This window comes from Channa argus, chromosome 10, assembly GCF_033026475.1.
Source record: "Channa argus isolate prfri chromosome 10, Channa argus male v1.0, whole genome shotgun sequence".
In the NCBI taxonomy this organism is placed as follows: domain Eukaryota; kingdom Metazoa; phylum Chordata; class Actinopteri; order Anabantiformes; family Channidae; genus Channa; species Channa argus.
The window spans coordinates 24,512,849-24,534,699 of NC_090206.1; the positions used below are offsets into that span (position 1 = coordinate 24,512,849).

A 21,851-nucleotide genomic window follows, 5' to 3' on the forward strand; every position below is an offset into this window, starting at 1 on the left:
CAGGAACGTGACACGTGTGATGTGAAACGTTTGATCACAAATGAACTTCTCATGAGCACTGAACAGTGACTGAAATCCCAAAATGAAGGATTTTCATTTGTTAATGTAAAGAAGAAAACTAGCACCGAGCACAAGCTAAACTAACAGCTTAAACTCAAACACAGTGCTCTTCATGATCACACTGCACAAACTTCGCTCGGATTAAAATAACCTGGTTCACAGCCCAGCACTTTGTACAGTCCCTGAATGCCTCGCAAGCACAACCAGTGACGCGTGCTGGAGAGTATCTGGATGCACGTGGAGTTAACACTTGCAAATGGACTTGTGAATTTTAACGTGGACCTGTGTCATTTTTAAGAGCCGCCCAAACTCATACCCACAAGCGCAGTGGCTGCATTTTTCAGAGAGAAGTTTGAAATCTTATGTTTTATGGAACTAAAGGGGCATTTTCTGAGGCTGGGCCATAGGTTTTTCCAGATTGATGACTGAGATTTTTTTTATCCCTTCCAGGCAGCTATTAGTTTCCATTCATTTCAGCACAGAATAAAAACCAACTTGCAGAGACTCAAAACGTACTTGAAATAGGTAATCCATCACCGTGAGCAGCACGTCCTCTAGTATTTTTGTCAACGTTATTGTCGTGTGGCGATGCCGTTCTGAGCATGCTCCTTTTTGTTGCATTCAGGTGCTTCTGGGAAGGTAGGGTTAAACAACATCAACTCATAAATGACTTTTTTCTTTCGGTTTGTTCTTTATTTTAGTCTTTTCTCCCTCTCACCCTTTGCTGCCATCTAGCTCTTCAACTCAATCCCTTCCTCCATCTTCTCCACGAGTGAGTGTTTTTCCTCTCCTGTAAGCTGTTGGCCTTGCACCATTAAGGAGTCGTGACTGGAGGGATGGAGGAAGAGATGGATGCAGGGACTGGTAGATGGAGGGATGGACTGGGGTGGGGATTGCAGAGAGAGAGAGAGACAGAGACAGAGACAGAATCGGGCGTGTCGTGATGCTTGGCTTCACCTAGGAGAAGTAAATGGAGGGAGGTTAAGGAACCTGGAGTGAAAGAGGAAATATGTGAAATGAAAGGAACGTGCAAAAAGGGGAATGAGCATTAAAGAAAGGAAAGGGGATGGAGAAGATGAGGGAGGGGACAGAGTGGTGGAGTGACATCGAGAAGGCAGGGTGTGTTTGCAGACACGCCAAGTGCTGCATGAGAATGAGACAAGACAGGACACACACACACACACACGGGCAGAGTCGTGATGCATCTTCTAGATGAGCCATTCGATCAGCTGACCAAGGGCTGGTTCGTTACCTTTCACCTGCTTCTCCTCGTCTCTTCTTCGCTCTCTCTTTACCCCTTCACCTGTCTTATTCCTTTCCTCCTCTCTCTCTGTTCATCAACCATCCCTTCATTTGTCTCACTTGTCCTTTCTGTCTGTTTTTCTTTCCTTTATTCCTCTTTATTTGTCTGCTGTCTTTCCTTCATCTGTCTCTGCAGCGAGGAAGCTCAGTCGGTGTTCGCGCTAACAGAGCGACTGCAATACAGAACGGGCATAAATCAGCCTCTTTGTGACTGTGTGACCAGGTCATTTAGATTCACCGCTGTGATATAAGAATTGAATCTGCCTGGATACAGCACCTGGGCACGCAGACACACACACACACACACACACACACAGAGTTGTAGGTGGTGCCGTCTCATTGTCAGGTGGAGGTAAACTTCTCCTTCATTTTTCCTTCTTGGGTCCAGTCACTGTACAGTGTGTTTGCGTTGGAACAGGTGCTGTGTTATTCAGCCTGCTGTAACATTAGACATCTGCTGCCATTGTCTCTGTGTAAAGGATACCAAAGTGCTGACTGTATGTTTCTGTGTGTGTGTGTGTGTGTGTGCATCAGTGTGAGTGGGGGTTCAAAGTAGTGTTTGCTTATAGTTAATAACTCAAATATATAATTATTCTGTTTTTATTGGTTAATTAAATCCACAAAATCTATGAAAAAAAAAATCAATGAGCTGTTCCCAGTCATCAACCCATAAATATGGTTCAGTAGGTGACTTTCTACCTACCAGTAGGTTATTTGCTATGGTGGGCCCCCCAAAGAATTTAACTTATATGAGGAACGCTAAGCTAGAGTCCTCTCAGATTTAGGCAGATAATTGAAGGGACGGGGACAAACGTAAGGGACAAAAGGGAACAATGTATCTTAAATAGGAAGCAAATCGCTTTCTTTGCTGTTTACAGCTGTCGGTCACTCTTACTTTTGCAGTTACAGCTTGATGTGGCCTCACTATCACATGTCTAGAAGGTAAAAGGCTACTTACTAAACCATGACCATAGGCTAATGAGTTGAATGCCCCACTGAAAGATGTGTGATAACAAATCCAATTATTAATCATGGAAGATCAACTTCACATGTTAAAATGGCACCAAATAGATGCAGCCATAAAAAAAATTGCAAAACAAGCTGAAACCACAGAGAGCCCAGCGAAAGCATTTGGCATTATTAGGTACATGCAGCTTCACCACGTGCTACATCTGCCAGCATTGAAATGATTTTCAGCAAAAACTGACTCACCATTATGAGGAAGACAGACTTTTCTGCATATTGTGTTGATTGTGTTTTACTTTGCCACACTGAACACACAACCCAGTATCCAACCAGTTAACTTCATATACAACTAAATAGTTGCTGGTTCACGCAAAAACTGTTTGCGTTGACTAACTTTAATGAAGGATAAGTAATAAAAACCAAAAAAACTTACTGAACATCTCAACAAAATAATGTATTCTTGTCTGCAAAGTTCCGATCTTACAGTGCAATATAAAGCATTATTTTATGTCTGGAAGTAGAGTGTCTGTGCTTCCACATCACACGGTGAAAGTTAGGAAAAAATTGTGGTCTGGCTTAATAGAGAAACACATAATTATTACTCGTTCCACACACAATTTGTATTTAGTTTATGTCTGCCTAAACTCAACCACACACGGGACTTTGGAGTCAAACTCCGGTCTGTGGTGTGACGGTTCGCCTGACATCCAACACAACCACCTCCTCTCAACTTGCTTCTCTTCATTCATTTAAAACATATTGTTGCATTGCAATGTAAACATCCACTATTGAGTGTATTTATTAATATGTGACGTCACTTCACTAAATAAAAGAATAGGAGCAAAGGTAAAAGGCTTCTCATCATCTCCGCCATCTTTGCTTTTGTTTATGGTCATTATACCGATGCGTCACAGTTAATTTGGCCTAAATAAACTGACATCATCTGTTCCGTCCTCCAGCCAACGTAATCTCTGTTTCCCCTTATTGAATTGTTTTTCTTCTTCTTCTTCAACCCTCCAAACCAACAGTTCACGTGCTGAGTTGTGCTTATCTTCACATTTCCTAGAAATCTCACAACGACCTTGGGAAGATGCTGGTGTGTGTGTGTAAGAGTTGCTGAGCTGTGATAAGCTTTTTCTATTAGTTACAGCTATGTAGGCCGACCCTGCTGTACGGCAGCACAGATCATTACACCTGAATTGAGACTGTAAAATTCCCGAAAGGGCTTTTTGGATCACGGGTGTCCTCTGAACACACCCACACTGTGTACATCTGAGTGTATTTGCTTCCTTACAGTTGTATTGTTCAACTATTTGTAGCTTATAATTATGATCCATGTTTCCCAAAAATGTAGTCCGTAAAATATGAATTTATTAGTATTGTCCGTGCAGTTGTGTGTTACACCGGTATGTGCACAAATACATTTGTGTGTCCTTTGCCCACTTTTGTGTGCTACCCACTGATTGTGTGGGTGTGTGTGTGCGTGCATGTGTGTACACATTAGGCATCGCATTACCACTCAGTAATGAGAAGTCCGTTTTCCCTGTGACCAATCTTTGCAACTAGTGGAGAAATCACAATTGACTGCTATTTGTCTTACACACACACACACACACACACACACACACACACACACACACACACACGGAGGTTTGTTTATGTTTTTGTGGCAGTGCAAACAGGATGTGATTAGCCATGTAATTAGCTGTGGGCGCTAAGTTTTTCATCAGGTTTATGATTCTGTTTGGGCTGCATTAGCGAGACGCGCCGACCTGCCGACGGAGAGATGTGGCTGTTGATCAGTCAATTCTTATCCATCTGCTTGATACGTCTCATCTCAAGGGCGACCTTGAGAGGAATTGATGGATTGATCGATTTCATCCTAAGGCGTCAATTAATCAACAAATTGATTGCTTGGCGTGTTTTTCAAAAGGATGAAACAGAAGGAGCTTCTCTGTTTTGAAATTCTGCTTCTTTTATCATCTTAAATCATCCTTAAATCATCTATCATCCGGTTTGTTAGGTTTTGTATCATAAATGTAATGTAAATGAATATATTCTATACAAACACCAGTAAGGCTTTTGCTTTGACGAACACTCACTTCAAACCTTTCAAATGTTTAATGTTGCCAATAACTTTGTTAAAGCTTGTTATTTAGCAAATTCTTTATTTAGTAAGGAATCATTATGTTTGACGAAAGAATCATTTAAAAAGAATTGTTAATTTGTTGAAGTTGGAGCAAATATTCAACAACACCTTTTCGTTGGGCTCTTTGAGACAGTTTGTTATTCCAGGGTTTCAACATATTTAATTTGTTTTTTCCTGAAGTTTTGAAAAGGGCATCAGCTCAGTGCTTTTGCAAAGAAGACAAGTGGGTAAAGATGAAGTGAAGCTATGTCTGTAGAAGCCCCCTCTGCAGATCATGTCCCTCGTGCTTTGCTTCCTCCTTAGGAACACACCTAAAGGTTAAATGGTCTGCACTTCTATAGCCCTTTTCTACCTATTGGCCCTCAAAGTGCTTTTATGCTGCTCGTCATTCACCCACTCACACTCACCATCACACACGGATGTGGTAGCAACTAATCAACTAACTGGGGGTAAAGTGTGACATGTGACCGGAGGAGCCGGTGATCGAAACAATGGAGAGGATGACTAATGTTAAACTAATGCAAGTGAACACACCTGTCATCTTCTACCACCTCTTCCAGGATTTTTAGTCCAGCAATAAAAACAGCTCCCATTCAGTGGTATCATATTACAGGACTGCAGGATTGTATTTTCCAAAAACGTCATTGCTCTACATCTGCGTCTGCCTCCTCCTCTCTGCAGCTTAGTTTCTCTGAGGTTATATGGAGCCTCAGCTGTCCTTTACTCAGAATAAGCACAAGACGTTTGGGCTGTTGCTGCATCAGCCCGTTACTTTGCAGACGGCACTATGAGGAGGCAGAAAGGACGGCACAACACCCGCAGACAGCAGCCTGATCCAGGTTTAAGCCAGCAGAGCAGATAAAAGACACAAATCCAAGCTTGATCATCTTTGTGCCAGAGGAAAGGCTGAAGGTTTATTGTAAACTAATTAATTTTTGAAGCATAATTTAAGTTTAATTGGATCACCAAATTACAACTTTAAAATATATTTAATCTATGTTGGGATTTTTTTTTTTTTTTTTTCAGTCTCTCTGATCAAATTATTGTTGAAATGAGCTAATGGATACATTTTATATATTTGAACAAATTGGGTTTAACAAACACAGCATACCCTGCTAATGAACTGTGACTGGCAGAGATCCAGGTCAAAACTGCCCATCAGAGAAGTTTAAATGACCATGAAGTAATCTGACTGGCCGACCTGTCGCTGCTGAATTAAGGTCAAGTGAGGTGATGGATTTGGAGTCAAAACGAGTGCGGCGTGATGCGATTGAGCAGGTTGTAATCTGGGTCAGGGAAAGGCGTCTGTGCACTGCGCCACTCAGAGAAAATTCACACGCAGATAAGAAGCATGCATAACCCTCTCAGGTTCGATTGGTACCATCCTCTCCACCCACCCACCCACACATACCATCGCCCTGTTCACCTTTGACCAAACCCCAGCGATAGGTTCACTCTGATTTTCTCCAATCAGGTTAAGAGCTTTGCAAACACTGCTTGGCTGAAAAGATTGGCAAGAGAGATGGAGGATTTTAACAGATATGGATTATCATTGAAAGTTTAGATCACAACCAGCCAAGGATGTAACATCTCCATGACAGAATCTTCACACAAACCACTGGCCTGTGTGGAAGAGCCCTAAGGAAGAGAAAAATGTAGGAAGGAGGAAAATGAGAAGTGAGACGTTGCATGGGTTGACGAGTGTATTCCCATTAATGAGTTCTCTAAGCGAGAGTGATTGGCAAGTTGCAACCTTTTTTTTTTATGTCTTACCTGCAGAAACCAGCGTGTTTGCTGCTTACATGAATGCCTCACATGCATTAATGCAACACTACCACAAAAAGTAGAGTGAGGTTACAGCCTTTTCTGCTGCAACAAGAAAATTAAAAAGGGGAGAGAGTGGTACGGTAACACGTAGCACGAGTGGGATGGACAAGAACAGTGGAATGGAAAGAGAAGGAGGTGAAGAATAGAGAGGATCAGCATCCAGCTTTACTTGCTAATGAAGCTATTGCGAATGCTGTCAGATAAATCGTCCACACAGTGATGGATTCAGTCCAGAAGCAGCACAAGCAAAGCTGCAGCTTCACATTCTTCCCAGTGAGAAAGAAGGAAAAAGCCCCTTAAGGTTTTTTCAGGTTTATTGGTCTCGAGTCTGATCTTGACTCAGTCAGATAATAACTGAGAACAAGTTCAGGTGTTTTGACAAAATGTAATTTGTTGCACAACCACTAGATCGTTACTTAATTGAATCAAACCCGGAGGCCAAGGATCCTTACCAACTTCTGAATCCCGAATCTTAAGCTGTTGCAGGTAGAGATTCTTTGATATACCGGGGCAGGTGGAAAGGTCAAAACACCACCACTGCTTATTGAGGTAAGTCAATAAAGAATTTGCTCAACGTGTGAGGAAAAATCCGGTTCACTGGTTTTATACTATGCACAATAACATCGGGTCTGTCCTGTACGTACGATGTACGAGCACATCTGCCACTTTAGACTTTCTATGTCTGAGGAAACATACATTATAAATAGAGAGGAAGGTAGAACTCTAATGGATTGATGGATCGAGTGCAGCTTGATGCCATGTGCTCTGGAATTAGATACTGGGATGGCTGGACATCTGAGACTGCAACGGCGTAGACGTTGAGGGTTAAAGCCTGTTCAGTGGCAATTTAATCAACAGAGGTCTCTCTCAGGGAATTTTGAAAGTGGTTACTTATACTTATAAAGATTGCAAGCCCACAAGTTGGGGGGGGGGGGTGATGGAAGGAGGACACAGAGGACGTCTCATGATGTAGTATAGATGTTGATACAATAGTCTGCGGTTGGTTTTAAAAGGGAAAGTGACTTTTGATCCACTTGGACCAAATATCTTTTTCTATATTGTAATTTTATCAAACCTTGCTCGGTTTTGACCCTTTAACTACTCTCCAGGTTTAGTTTGGGGGGAAAAGTGGTTGAAAAACCTTCCTGCTACACTTTAAATTGCTTTGTTGTCCTCTGAATCACCTTCTTGAACTTTTTTAGATTATAAAATTGTACAATCATCATGTCTCCGCATCGTCTTAGCTGCCACCAACACTCTTATTTCTGAGCTCTGAATCGGCTTTCGCGCTTCCGATCCCATTACCCGGCAGCCCCAGTACCTACGGAGTCAAGACGGCAGATCTCGGCTCCTTTACGCCCACCGTTCTGTTTCATCTTCATCCCTTCGTCGTCATCCTTCACCGCACCGTCACTCACCATTGTTGTTTGAGTGTTGTCGGTGGAGGATGTTCACGGTTCTGATTGGTGCTGCTGGCTGACCTCCTTGCTTCAGAGCTTTTTGATTGTTAGTAGTTGTACTAACCAGAAAGATTAGGAGGTTTGCATACATTGCTGTATTTAATAGCCCTTTTTCTGCTACACTTTTTTACTAAAACATGGTAAATAATGAAAGCAGAATTAGTAAGATGTCGTGCTGTTTTCAAATTTGCATTGCAAAAACATTAAGAATATTTAGAAAATACCTCAGAATTGTATATTTTTAATTATACTTTCTGTCCATCCCTGCATCTCCTCCCGTAAACTGTGAAATGCCGTGCTGCTCTTCCCCCACACTTGATTGGCTATAGCTTAATCCACTGGCCAGTGGAACAGTCTGTTTTAGCCTCACCTGCTTATCTGACATCAATTAAGCAGGGTGCTTAGCAATGACATGAGGATAGTGGAGGCGGGTGTGGTCTGGCCTTGCTCAGTAGTGAGCTGCAACGTTATATAGCTAACATACAGGATCGACCAGGGAATGGATCTACATGCAGCTGAAGTAGACTTATTTCATGGATCCGTTTAAAAGATATGAAAAAAAGATGCACGACCACATGCATCTTATCCACACGCAGTGTGAATTCAGCACACTGAATCTGGTAATGCCACGTTTGGCTTAATGTGTGTCCATCCATTCCTTTGTCATTAGCCTCTTACTTGCAGGACACAAGCAAGGTTTCACCTGGGTTGCCACTTCCAGATTTAGCCTGAGTGCCTCTACTGGTCTCCCCAGCTCAGGGATGGCGGCGGAGGGAGGGAGGGATAAAGCCAGATTAGGTTGCAGAATGACAGAGGTTGGCTGGAGGTGAAATCAGTGTAACAGATCTCCTGGCAGGAAGGAAGTGCCATAGACTGGACTGCATGCTGTCTGTCACCTGAGGGGGGGAAACAAAATCAATAACTTCACATTTTTAACTTTATGTCATTGCTGTGAATGTAATTTGATGATTTCAATGCATTGTCAATGGTACAACCTATTGCCAACAGCAATGCAGATGAGACAAAGCGCTGGCAGATTTTGCATGGGGTCAATTGGCCAAGTAAAACCCGAGTAATGATGAATGGATCCATCTAGTGCTGCTTCGTCTTGAATATTCGTGATTTTAAAAAATGTGTTTATCTATTTTTTATTTTGTTGGAACAAGAAGAGCTGTGGTTTTAGATCCAAATGCGTTCATACAGAATGTCAAAATGGAAAATATATATAAAAAAGAATGATACTAAAATCCCACAGTTGAGGCTGTGCGGAAAAAAATGATGCCAACGATTGGCCTGGTAAACAACCTGATACGACCTGACCTAGACTTCCATCATCCATCAAACAAAGTTGAAGGTTTGCATCCACAAAAAAAACCTATTTTTTGCAGTAGTCCTACAAAAACACCAGGCTGCAGACGAAGATCACACAGACTACGATATGCTACATTTTACCCTCTGTCAGCTCAAAACAATCGAGCATTTATTTCTCATAAAAATAATACTTAAATTCTGCGAATACTTTCTGGATGCACTGTAAAAGAAAAACCAAGTAATAAAAGCATTGGGAAAAATCTACATCATGGCTCAGTCACTCTGTTGAAATCAGAAGACATAGGAAGTGGTTGAAAGTGGAAAGTCTTGCATGGCTGATCACAAGGAGAAGAAAATGTCTTAAAATTAAACAAAACCAATATCGAAACTGTTTTTAAAGAAGCACCTCTCAGTGGATTTTACACAGGAACTTCCCCGGGTTTATTACCCAACCCTGGTGTCGTACAGGCCTCCGAGTGTTTGATTCCTTTAAATGCAGCAGGAGAGTGTACAACAGGAACAAGAGTCAGACAATGAGCATTTGATTAAACTTGTGTGTTTTTGAGTGAAGGCTGGAAGCAGCGTCAGCCACACTTGTTGTATTGACTACAGGCCAAAAAGCATTTGGAGTGTGTGTGTGTGCTAGAAACAAACAGAAGTAAAAAGTGCGAAGTGTGCGTGTGCATGTGTGTGTGTGTGTGCGCCTTTTAATCTAAAAGAAGAACAGAGCCTTTGAGTGTGTGTGTGTGTGTGCGTGCGCGCAAAAGAGCAAAGAGATGAGGACGGTGTGAGGAAGTGTGTGTTGTCACTGAGTCAATATGCGGCTGAGTCTCTTTCAGAGGCTCTTTCATGCCACCAGCTCTGGTGATGTCCGACCGTCAACATTACAACAAACAGAGGTCAAAGTTTAGGGACCCGACTACACTTGCAATCATAATAGTACAATCAAATCTGGATAGATTTTCTATCCAAATTGTTTTTGTCAGTAATGCGGAATTGGATCAATTCGGATCCTTTACATGTTTCAAGAGCTGTTAAATTCCAGCACGGATTTAGATTAGTAATACATTGCCTGGATTAAGTTTCACTGCACTTTTTAAGGTGCACGGAGGAACTAAGGAGCTCTACAAAGGACTGCTTTGTGCGAGCGCCCGTCGCTGTTTTGCTCGGCGGAGTCGAGGTGCAGAAACGCACACAAGCAGCCTCGCGGTCCAGCACTTTGGACTTGCTATTTGTACGTCATCGCCGTGGTCAAAGGGAAATCGATTTTAACTTTGACCTTGCTTGTCGGTGACGTTTCAGTGAGCTGTGTGTGATGTTGACCCACGTGTTCTTCCTTTCTGTGGACTGTTCAATACGACTTTGCAGGAGGAGGACAACATTTCAAGGAATCCGCGTTTTTGTGCCTTCTTGACTTATATAACACTCTAATGCGTGTGCAGCTTAAAGAATAAGACTGGAAACGGAGGGAAACAGCTGTTCCAGCTTTCCCCACAGTACAAACACACACCTAAAGCTCCGGAAAGAACAATTATTGTTTAAACAATACACAGAGACAAGCACAAACACTAATTTGTAAGTTTATATAGAAGCTGACAGACTACACACACTCATTCTCATATACACACACCAAACACACACATCCACCGATGATTCATTGTGTTAAAGGAACTTGGGAAAAAAATTAGACAGAATGTTCCTTTAAAGGGTTATTAAATGTTATACAGCTCTCTCTGTAAACTCTCTCCCACCACTGAGGCATGTAATAAGAAACACTAGCTACCAATTTAGCCATTCATCTATTCTTTGGTGTGTGTGTGTGTGTGTGTGTGAGAGACAGGGGCACGCGTTCACATAAATCACTCTGTCGTGTGGAGGCATCGCTGCATCAGGCAGAGTCCACGCACACTAGTGCTGCTCTCATTTGACTCGATTGATTCCACAATAATCCCTTTTCACTTGCATCAACAAGCTGTGTGTGAAGTGTCATCTGTGTCTGGCAGAGGCCCCCAAGTCACCAGCAGCCTCTAAAAGAACTGGTCATGAAACTGGGACAGAAGTTAAATGTGACCACACACACACACACACACACACACACACACACACACACACACACACACTGATTCTGACTGTGTTTAAGTGCAGGATCTGAATGAACCCGTGAACTTTCAAGGAATCAGGCACATTGACTTCTGGGTAATGTCTCCTTTGTTTCCATTTGTTTTTTCTTCCCTTTTTCGCTCCGTCTTCCTGTGAGTCTGAGGATCAGATCAACCCGTCTGGTTAAAGTGTTTCTCACATCCGTTTTTCACGATTCTCTTGAATGTTACCGTTGGGCTTGTTTGGACATGTGACTGTGATGCATGATCTGTGTGTACCTAGGAAAGATTATATGGTAGATCCACAGTGAGGTGAGTCAACTGGTGGAATGATCCAAACACGTGGCTAATATATGGAGCTCTTTAGTAATTGTTGCTCAATAAAAACATGACGATACCTAAAGCCATTAATGTATTGTCTGCTGGGGAAAGTCCTCACTTAATGTAAAGTGAAAATAATCCATGACCGTAATATTTGGTACATTTAAAGACGTGAAGTTAACATTTCATAAGCACAGACGTTCTGCAAAAACAGTTACTGAGAAATGAGTTGCTGAGGGCTGATGGGTTTGCAGGTTTGAACGATGTTTGTACAAATTGAGAAGGAAGAGAATGAAACGAGCTGCAGCCGGGGACGGTGTTTGTTGTCATGTTAACTTTGAATGTAATGTGAATGTAAAGCAGGTTCGCGCTGAAAAAGCATTTCGATGCTCAATGAAGCTTCTCTGGATAAATGAAGATTAAACGGCACGAAGGAATGATTCCCATTGATGTGCATCCTAATTTAGCTTCGGTCGTACCCTTGTGAGTGTTCATTGTCTGACTTTAGACCTCGGTGATCAAACGGCACATAATTGGGTTTTTGTGGCCCTTATTAAAGATGGAGGTGGTGGGGAGGGGCATTCTTTTTGTACACAGTAATTAAGCATATCCCTTCTGAAGAACGAGCTGGAAAGTTTAAATTGTGCAGCTTTCCCTTCTTGTTACCTGTAAACAAATGACTCACTGATGTTTGCAACAAGCACTGGAGTTTAAATCGGCGGACAGTGATGAAGATGGTGAATAGAACATTTACATGGGTTCGTTTCAAACTTTTTTACTCTGCAAAGATGCACGTTTCCCAGTGATGATGATGATCTCTGCACATGCTGCCAAAGGATAAGTACTGGAACTCACTGTGTACAGTTTTCTTGTTTTTTAACAACTTATTTAAAATTTTCATTGCAGCTTTAATCACTAGTAATTGTCCGATATAAAAGTCGCGTCCGTTTCAACTTCATAAAACTTGATTCTCCTCAGACGAATTGAAACCATAGTTGTGTTTTAGAGTTAAGTGACCTCCAGCTGAGTGTGTTTCCACTCTAACTGTAAGTAATAGATTTATTTTACATCAGTGGCTTGTTGCCCCCACAGAGCTCGGATTGAACACCACCCCCTCTGTCTTCCTCACGTTCGGCACAAGGTAGTTGGCATCATACCGGCACAGAAACTTCTCCGTGTGATAACGAGCTGCTATGTTTGTGCAATAGGCCAAGATGCCCGCATCATCAGAGGGTTTAATCATGTGATTTCCAGGTTTCCAGGTTAGCTGCTCGTGCCTTCATCAGTGTATAATGTAAAGAGGAGGCTCCCTGTGATCTTGGAGGGTTTCCTCGTTTACAAGCTTACAAGTTGGAGCGGCCCTGCAAGGACGTCTGAAATGTCATTTATAAACTACTTCCTGTCAAAGTGACCTACAAGAAAGCAGGGGGGTTACGCGAGTGGGACACTTAAGAGTCCCCATCTTAGCCTTATATCTTCATGTCATTCCAATGTGCAAGGCTATAAAGTGATTACAACTCTCCACCCAGCTCCTCTCATCACCATTATTCAGCTATATGAGCTTCAGTCTGTCACTTAACCTTCACGTGTCCTCCCCCCCCCTCCTATATGACGGACAAGTTTAAGGCATCAATTTAGAGACTGAGAGTTCAAAAAGTTGGAGAAAGTGCCAATTTTTGCAACTTCAACCAATGACGTGCAACTTGTGTAGCTTATCCTGCCGGAATAATGATTGGAGAAGACTCCTCTTCGCCTCCATGTATTAGTCTAAAATGACTCCTGCTTTTCATCACATGGAGCTGGAGTCGGGCCCAAACCTCCATCATGTCCACAAAGGTCAAGACTGAGGTTTAACTCTGCTAGAGCATTTCCAGACAATTCTGATGGATGAAAGAACAGGCAGAATTTGATTTCGTTCCTCTTGGGAATCGAGTTAAAGTCAGAATTGACTCAGCAATGCTGCAGTAAGTAAGAGGGACTTCTCAACATCTTTGTATCTGTATTGAGTTGACCTCCGTCCAGTGCTTTAGCTATTGGGAACGTGTGAGGGTCAGAGCAAATCGTTTATGTAACACACCAGTGAATGTCGCTAACCTGCGAAATCATGGCTTATATTCAGACACTTGGTCTTTTTTCCTGCTGCGCTCCTGTACTGGAAGCTGTCAGAGCTTGTCCTTCTACGCTTCTCTGTGATTGACTGTTTATCTACAGTATCTCTGTGTGTCTAGAGGGAAGTTTGGACAGGCCAGAACACTGATGGGGACTCACCAGCACATGACTGAGCTTGTGACTGACCTTACATAACATTACAAAAGGGCTGCTGTAAAGCTGCCAGGAAAGCAGCAGCAGCTAGGGCTCGGATTTTGTCTGTGTGGATCAATAAAGTATCGCAATATTATCAGAAGCATGTTGCACGCGCACACACAAATGTAAATGCGGTACATTGTTTCTCATGTAGAGGGAGATTAAAAGGCTCCTCCTGACTCAATTTGTGTCTTAATTCAGAGCAGAGTGGATTGATTATGAATCCCGTGCCAACAGCTGAATGAATTATGGTTTGGAGTAATTTTTGTTTTATAGATTCCAATTCTGCTTGTCCAATTCCGTTCTTAGTGAATCTTGGGTCCAATTCCAATATTTTTTGTAGAGAAAAGAAAAAATTTATAAAAAAACAAAAAGAAAATTCTCTTTAAATTCTTAGACATTGTGTAACAAAAACAATTAGGAACCAAAGTGCAGTTTTAGATGGTTTCAAATATGTTGATTTCCTCAGTGCTAACAGAAAAAGGTTGTAATCAGACATAGTTTTAAAATCATGCTATAAAGGTTTGTATGTTCTAATGCCGTTTTGCATATACATCATTAACACATAATATCAGGCTATAGTGGACATTTTTGGATGGACAGGAAGTGGCTTGCAACAGCCTGTACTTTCATGGTATTTCTATATCAAGGTTGATTAGCTTTATATTTTTAGCTTCAATCCTAAGAAAACTCACTTTAGCTCCACCCCCGAAAGCCGGACCCAACCAGTGACATAACCCCGGCCTCCAAATCCCAGCGCAGCACGAGACCTGCTGCTTTATCACAGCTCCGTGGTGAGGAGTCCACCGTGAGATAACCCTGGGAAGAATGTGCCGCGTGCACAGGTGTTTCAAACGATGGCAGAGAAGGATGGTGAGAGTCTCGCTGCCCTTTCCATATCTCCTCGCCTGTTTTTAGCCCAGATAGCTCTCTCCCACGTGCACGTCTGCTAATAATAGCACACATTTAATGTGGCAGGCTTTTTTTTTTTTTTAAAGATTGAATGGGTCAGTAGGTTTTCAGTGTTGTTACTAAGGCAGAGATTAACCGCAAATGGAATGGAAGTCACCACACTTCGCTCCTGATGCCACCGTGTTATTACGCCGCGATACAAGCAAAGGTCAAACTGCTCATATACACTGTGCATTACATGAATTGTCCACCACTGTCCTCTTCGTCGTCGTCTCGGATCATTTTCATTAAGTCTATTTTCCAGCATTGCTTTTGTACGGTTCATGATTATTCCTACTCATATTTCACTATTTATGAACCCCTGTCAAACTTTTCTTTTCTGAACTATGTCCTTTCAATACCCTCAAAGATGTCTGTGTTCTACCTTAATTTCATGGCCATTTACCTAATCTGCCCATTGTAATGCTCCATTTAAGCCATAATAGATTCAGACGGACACAGTGAGTGATGTGTTCATTGGTGAGATGCTATTGTGTTATACCACCAACATTATAGCTAATTAGAGCTTTCCTTCATTTGCCTTTTTAGCAAGTGTAACATTTATTCTTTAGCGGGGTGAGATGACTGAGCACTGTGGTATTTTGGAGATGGATTTATATTCACACCTCAGTTTTTCTCACAGCCCCCTCAGTAGGGGATTCACTCCATGCACTGGGACATGCAAACTTCCTGGTCTCACCTGTAGGTGGCTTCACTGCCTTGTGGGGCTGATCGTGCCCTGAACCGTGTCTGACCCGGTGCACGAGGACACTAGTCCTCTGACAGAGCAGATGAACTGGGACGCGTTATTAGCTTTTCGCCTGTATTTAAGAAAGGAAGAAAAAAAAAGCGCTACAGTTAGCATGTTTGAGGTCAAAGGTCACCGCACTCAGATGAAAAATGCAATGTGATGTTTAGCAATTATGTACTCTCAGAACTGCGGGGAGAAAAGGGAAATAAGAGTCAAGCTGAGGCTTCTCGCCGAGCAGCTCTGTTGCTCGCTTCCTCCTCACGGCATCTGTGAGTCATGTTGTGTAGCTGTCAGGGGCTTCATCATTATTCAGAGTCAGCGCAGCACTGGGAACATGCTGCAGCCACATTTGCCGGCTGCCTATCGCCTTCTGTTGCTGCGCAGAGGAAGATCAAACGCGTGTCACGTGTCTGGTAGTTGAGCTCGGTCCCATTTGTATGTTAGTTGTTGTTTAAATGTGTGGTGTACGTACAGTTTGCGTGTCGCTGCTGCAACAACTGTTTAAATGTGGTGTGTTTGCATGTGTAAGGGGAAGTGTATGTGTTAGGGGCGAGATGTAAAAGAGAAAAAGAGGGGACGAGGAAACGGCAGGAGAGCAAGAGAGAGTATTGAATGCCAAACTGATGGGAAAGAGGATGGAGGGAACTGGAGAGAAAATCAAAAGAGAAGAAATGGAGGAAACGGGTCGAGGACAGAAAAGCTGGGAAGGAAACGGTGCTGAGGGAAGGAAAAGAAAGGGGTCAATGAAGGAAGGAAAAGGAGGGAACAGGAAGTAGGAGGCGAATGGACTGAAAGAGGAGAGAGGAAAGGAATAATGAGCCGAGCAAAGGAGTCGTGGAGGGGGATGAGTCAGGTGCACGTGGGGGAGGGGTGTGAGCTGCACGCTAATGAACACACACATACACACACACACACAAAAAGGTGGAAACACACACCTGCATCAGCTGCTAGAGAGAGAGAGGATGCAGTGGGAGGGTTTTATAGAGGGCATCCTCTCCTCTGTTCCCTTCTTCTTCTGCTTCTCTATAAAGTCACGACTACCCCTCCCCTCCCTCCTTCCATCTCCTCACTTTATCATCCTCTCCTTCCTGACCCACATCTCCTCCTCTCTATTCCCAGCGCTTTCCTCGTTCTTGCTCCATGTTTCCCCCTCTCTGTCCTTCAGGTTTCCTTTGCCTTTCTCCCCCCTTGGTGCTGTTTTCTGCCTCTGTCATTTCCACGGTACACCGCTCTGCCCCCATCCTTTCTTCCTTGACTCCACTCTGCTGATTGGCTCTGTGATCATCGTGTCTGCGCTGGTCCACTATGTGATTCTGTCATTTATGAAACCATAAACGTTATCAGCTCATGTTGTCCATTCCTTCACCCAAATAAACACTTAAATCTAATACACACACACACACACACACACACACACACACACACACACACACACACACACACACACTGTGAGGCAGTGCAGGAACAGTCGTACAAGGATGTATGAGGTCACAGATTAAAGCGCTACACACTGCAATCATAATTACAACACAATGCTGTAGTGATTAATACCACTAAAGCTGAATGTGGTGGTTCTAGATGATGAAGTGTGTTTTTGTGTGTGTGTAGCAGTGTGTGTGTAACAGCGTGTAGAGCAGAGGAGTGGGATTGTGCAGTACTGATTGACTGACTGTTGTCTGTTTGTCCATCTTTGCACAATGTGCCAAAACCTCCTTGGTGTGTTTTTGTGCTGATTAGGGCCTGTGGAGCTGACTCCCAAAGCTTTTTACAGTTTTCATAATTTGTGGGGGAGGTTTTTCAAAGGCAAACCGCCTCCATGTGACTGAGAGTGATCCATGTCTTGCTAATCGCATACAACAATGTAGATGTTGAGGTTGGTCCTGTCTCCTGGTCCTGTTTTTAGCTTGTGGTGCAGTGACTGTGTGCAGCCACAGTCCCAGTGTGTATCACAGAGCCGCATTTAAAATGCATCAACACATTCAGACCAAAACAGTGACGTAAGAAGAAAATATAATCACAGAAGAGCAGCAAGGAGAGAAGAGATGCAGGTGACTGATCATCTCTCACAGCTGTGTGGATGTGGGTATTATTAATTATTACACTGTAAATGAATCATGAATGTGTGAACTGTTATTTTTTTGGGTGGGGGGGTGTAAATTCTGTGAATGATTTTGTGAAAATGTTAATCATGAGGGAGAAGACGTGGAGAGGACAGAGCAGGACTGAGGGCCAATATATCAAAATGAACGTTTTAAATATTGTTGTTTTTAAATGACCTGCCAAATGTCCTGGCGCAGGCGGATACTCATAGTACAACAAGATACCAGAGAGGTTATGTGCAGCTTTCGGAGTCGGTTTGAGATGAGATTACTGCTGAGGAAACCTGATAGTGAATCAAACCGCCTGTTTGATTCAGTTAGGCGGTTAAACTGGTGGACTCTGGTGCTCTCCCAGTGAAATGAATAGAAAAGAAAGTATGTGTGTGTGTGTGTGTGTGTGTGTGTGTGTGTGTGTGCACATGAAGGCAGTTAAGAGAGAAACAGCCTCATCATGACTCATCAGAAACTCATCAACATTCCCATTCAACAAGTAGATTTGGATATTAAAAAAAAAAAGAATCCAGTTGGGTGACTTCCCGTCCTAGAATATTTCCTCCTTCTTTTTCTTCCTTCCCCAAATATTTCCTCCCGCGTAAATCTCACCCAAGAGACCGCAACTGTTTCTCTTCACACTGAGTCACGTACGCACACTTCCTGCTCTCTTCTTCGTTTTTTTTTTTTTTTTTTTTTCTATTGTCTCAATGACGTGGCTCAGTGTTTCTGTCGGAGTCCCATGTGTTGTGACTGCAGACCATGTGGCAGCTGCTTCTCACTGGAACATTATTTTAGTAGACCACAGTGTCATGCTCCTGAGGGAGTTCTTGAGAATTTTGAAGATGGCTGAAGAGTTTGCTCATGGTCTCTTGAAGTGGCTTCTTACAAGAGTGTTTTTTTTTTTTGTTTGTTTTTTTTCAGGGAGCTTGTAGGATAGCATGCAGTTTAAAGGCATTATTTTGAGGGGTTTAAGGGGTTTCTTTAAGGTTTGTGCTCCAGGGGTCTTGGTTCAGGAGCTTTGAAGGGTTCTTGATTGCATCGAGGGGTTCTTCAGATAGGTTCTTTAAAGGTTTTAGAAGTCCTGCAAAGTTCATGAGGGACTTTGCAAGGGAGTTGTGCAGGGAGGTTCTAGTGTCATTAATCAACTGAACGTATGAATAATTCAACTCTAATTTTATGTGTTAATCTGGGAATCCATAGAAAAGGGTTGCAGTTGTGCAGCGATAAGATAAGATGAACCTTTTATTTGTCCCACAGTGGGGAAACGTCCACGTTACAGCAGCAAAACGTGCAAATGTGCGGCAAAATTTCTTTGTGCAGTATGAAAAGAATTAAAAATCTTGCAAAAATCTTGTTTTAAAATCAACAGTAGCAATGTGCATGTGCAATGCAACACTGTCACTATAATAAGATTTTTAAAGTGCCCTGAAAGGATGCTAATTTGATTGTCTCTTCCATTTTCTTTGCACAGAGCGAGTGTTTAGTCTCGCCGCCAAAAGTCAGGAGAGAAAACAAAACTAGATCAAACAGACAGAACGCCGCAGTTTAAGTCACCGATTAACACGGCCCTCAGCCAGCGGAGGGGAACCAATCACCTGAAGACCTCTTGGGTCACGGATGCACATTGTTGTGAGCCACAGGGAGACGTGCAGCATAAATGCACAAAGACACTTTCACAATGACTGCTGGTGTATGTGACACGTTTCCTTTTTTTTTTTTGCCCAACGCCGCATCGTAGCAGAGCAGATGCCTCTATTGGTTTTTAGTGCTGAACCTCCTCTAACATGGTAGTCTCATTATCTGTAATGAGTAGCTGTTGAAAGATGAGGGGCTGTTGATGAGAGGCCCTTGTGACTCACACAGTGTAATAATATACAGTATATGCCAGATGATAGCTGCTTTTATCCAAAGTGTCTCATACTACTTCCGTTGCATACATATTTAAGAAAGAGTGGCCCAATGGGAACCGAAGCCCCGATTCTAACAATGGCAGTGCTGCACAAAGTGATGAGTTTCACAGAAAGCGCCAACTGTGTTAGCGTCCTAACCATCAGACGAGATGTTTGGTAGCTTTCAAAAGAGCAGTGGCTACAGAGAAAACACTACTGCTCCTGTGATCTCATTAAAGAGCCCAACAGCGAGTGACGCATGCAAACTTGTTTGTATCTCACCCCGGGATCATTCCAGCTGTGATCAGCACCCACAGTTCTTAGAGGTCACGTTTTACAAAGTAGCTCACGCTGCTCTGTTGCATCTCAAAAGAACAGATCATCTGGGAATTGTGCTTTTAGTCTCGCTGTTTGACTAACGTGACCTTTTCATCTCCCCCCCCCCCCTCTCTTTTTCCATCTTCAGTATGGGGAGGAGGAGGTGTGTTCGGACCGTTTGGACGCTGACTTCCCCGACATCGACCTCTCCCAGCTGGATACCAGTGACTTCGACAGTGTCAACTGTCTCAGCGAGCTACAGTGGTGCAACGATCAGCCGGCGGACGCATCACCGGCGTCGATCCGCTACAGCACAGCAGATGAGCTCTTTGAGGTGAGGCTTCATCACCAAAGTGCCGTTCAGTTATACAACTGTTCTTTTGCTGCAGCAGTTATCATTCAGTCATTCAGTAGCACTGGAAAGACACTCGCTGTACATCTGTGGACTAACACAATCCAATACAGCAGTTCTCCCAAGGATTCGACTATTCCCAGCTGTAATTTCTCAGCTTTTCAGTTGAAACTGTCAGGTGATAATTCTACGTGTTCACGTTATTGAGAAGATAGATCAAGATGTATGAGATTTGTCACTGGACTCAGTGCAGTTTGGTGGACAGAGACTATAAATCTTGACCTGAGGATCATTTGATTCGATTTTTGGTTGTGTTTCTCAGTTTATTTTTTGATGTTGTTGTTGTTGTTGTTGTTGTAGTACGATTTTAGCCTCAATATCATGTTCAGATGCAGGTGGGAAGTTCGAACAGACAAACCAAACTATGCTTCGTGTTAAAAGGTGCTTTGTGAAGACATGGATGCAAATGATGGTACAGGTGTTAAAAACACTGTTTTAGACGGAAGAAGAAACAGATTTGATTGTTGTTGTATAATTTCTGTTGGACAGTAATGAGGCACAGTTCCTCAGAACTAGGGGGATTTCTTCAGCTCGGCTCAGGGCTGTGGCCACTTTTTGTGCACCAATAACACAGCTGGATTAAAAACCTCGTCTCCTTCTCGGAAGTGTTTACACAGTGAGTCTTCAGCAGAAACAGTCCATCAGTTCTAATCAGCCCGCCGTTGCTACAGAGCCAGTGAAAACCCTGAGGCTGGGATATCAGGTGTCCTCGCTGGAGAAATTCAGGGAATACCCTTCTGGGTTTTCTCTATCTGAAAGCCAACCCTGGATCATTGATTGTCTATAGGTTTCCGGACCCCCAAATGTCCCGTGGTCTTATTACAGAGGCTAAATTGAGTGCTTCTCAAAAATGAAAAGACAACAACAGCGATATAAAGTAGCGTTTATGTCCAGATCATTGGCTATGAAATGCAACTCTGCTGCTGGAAATTGCTCTGATGCTGTTGATGCACCACATAGTATTGGTAAAATGAATGTGGGCAAGGCATGATGGGAATGCAGGTAAACAAAGACTGTCTCGCTGTACTCTGGCTCTACATTAGCCAACGCCCGAGTAGCCGTTTGTCTCTACGACGCAGTTAGAATCTCACTTAGACAGACTGGGAGTGAAACAAACTGGGAACATGCTCTTTATGAGAAGGATGCATTACTGCCATCCCCTGCTGACAACATTCAACCAGCAGAGATCTAGTAAAGGGAGACACAATGCAGAAGGTGTGTCGAGGAAATGGACACATTAACTGTATCGATGTTGTTTTCCTCACATACTTCTACTACTTTGATGAAGTAGTAGAAGTATGTAAGTAGTATTATCTTGTCTGTAGTTTGTACCTTACTGAATCTTTTTTCGGATGTTTCGGCCTTTATGCCTGAGACCAACTTAAAGATACTACACATGGTACGAGCAACACGACTACATTTGTTAAGTATTTTATGAAGACCAAAACCTTTTTACTAAACTTACCATGTATATGTAATCCATAACCTAATTCATGTTTTTTTTTATTTAAATTTTTTATTTAGATCTTTTTCTATTTAGATATTTTTTTATTTAGTGTTATAGCAGCCGCCATTTTGGTGTAATTTCAACACCCACTCACAAGGAGATGCTAATCCAAGGGGGCTGGGGGGTGTTTG

At 42.8% G+C, this 21,851-nt stretch overlaps 1 protein-coding gene across 4 annotated transcripts in view; it reads left to right on the forward strand.

Moving 5' to 3' along the window:
• Nucleotides 1–21,851, forward strand: part of ppargc1b (peroxisome proliferator-activated receptor gamma, coactivator 1 beta) — a 115,889-nt gene that overhangs the window by 70,194 nt on the left and 23,844 nt on the right. For all 4 annotated transcript variants that reach the window (XR_010915435.1, XM_067519306.1, XM_067519304.1 and 1 more), the window contains one exon: nt 19,950–20,135. Coding sequence is in view for 1 of the 4 variants with exons in the window: in XM_067519304.1 (XP_067375405.1) it covers nt 19,950–20,135 (186 nt within the window). In the remaining 3 variants the exon portion in view is untranslated. The remainder of the gene's footprint in view (nt 1–19,949; nt 20,136–21,851) is intronic.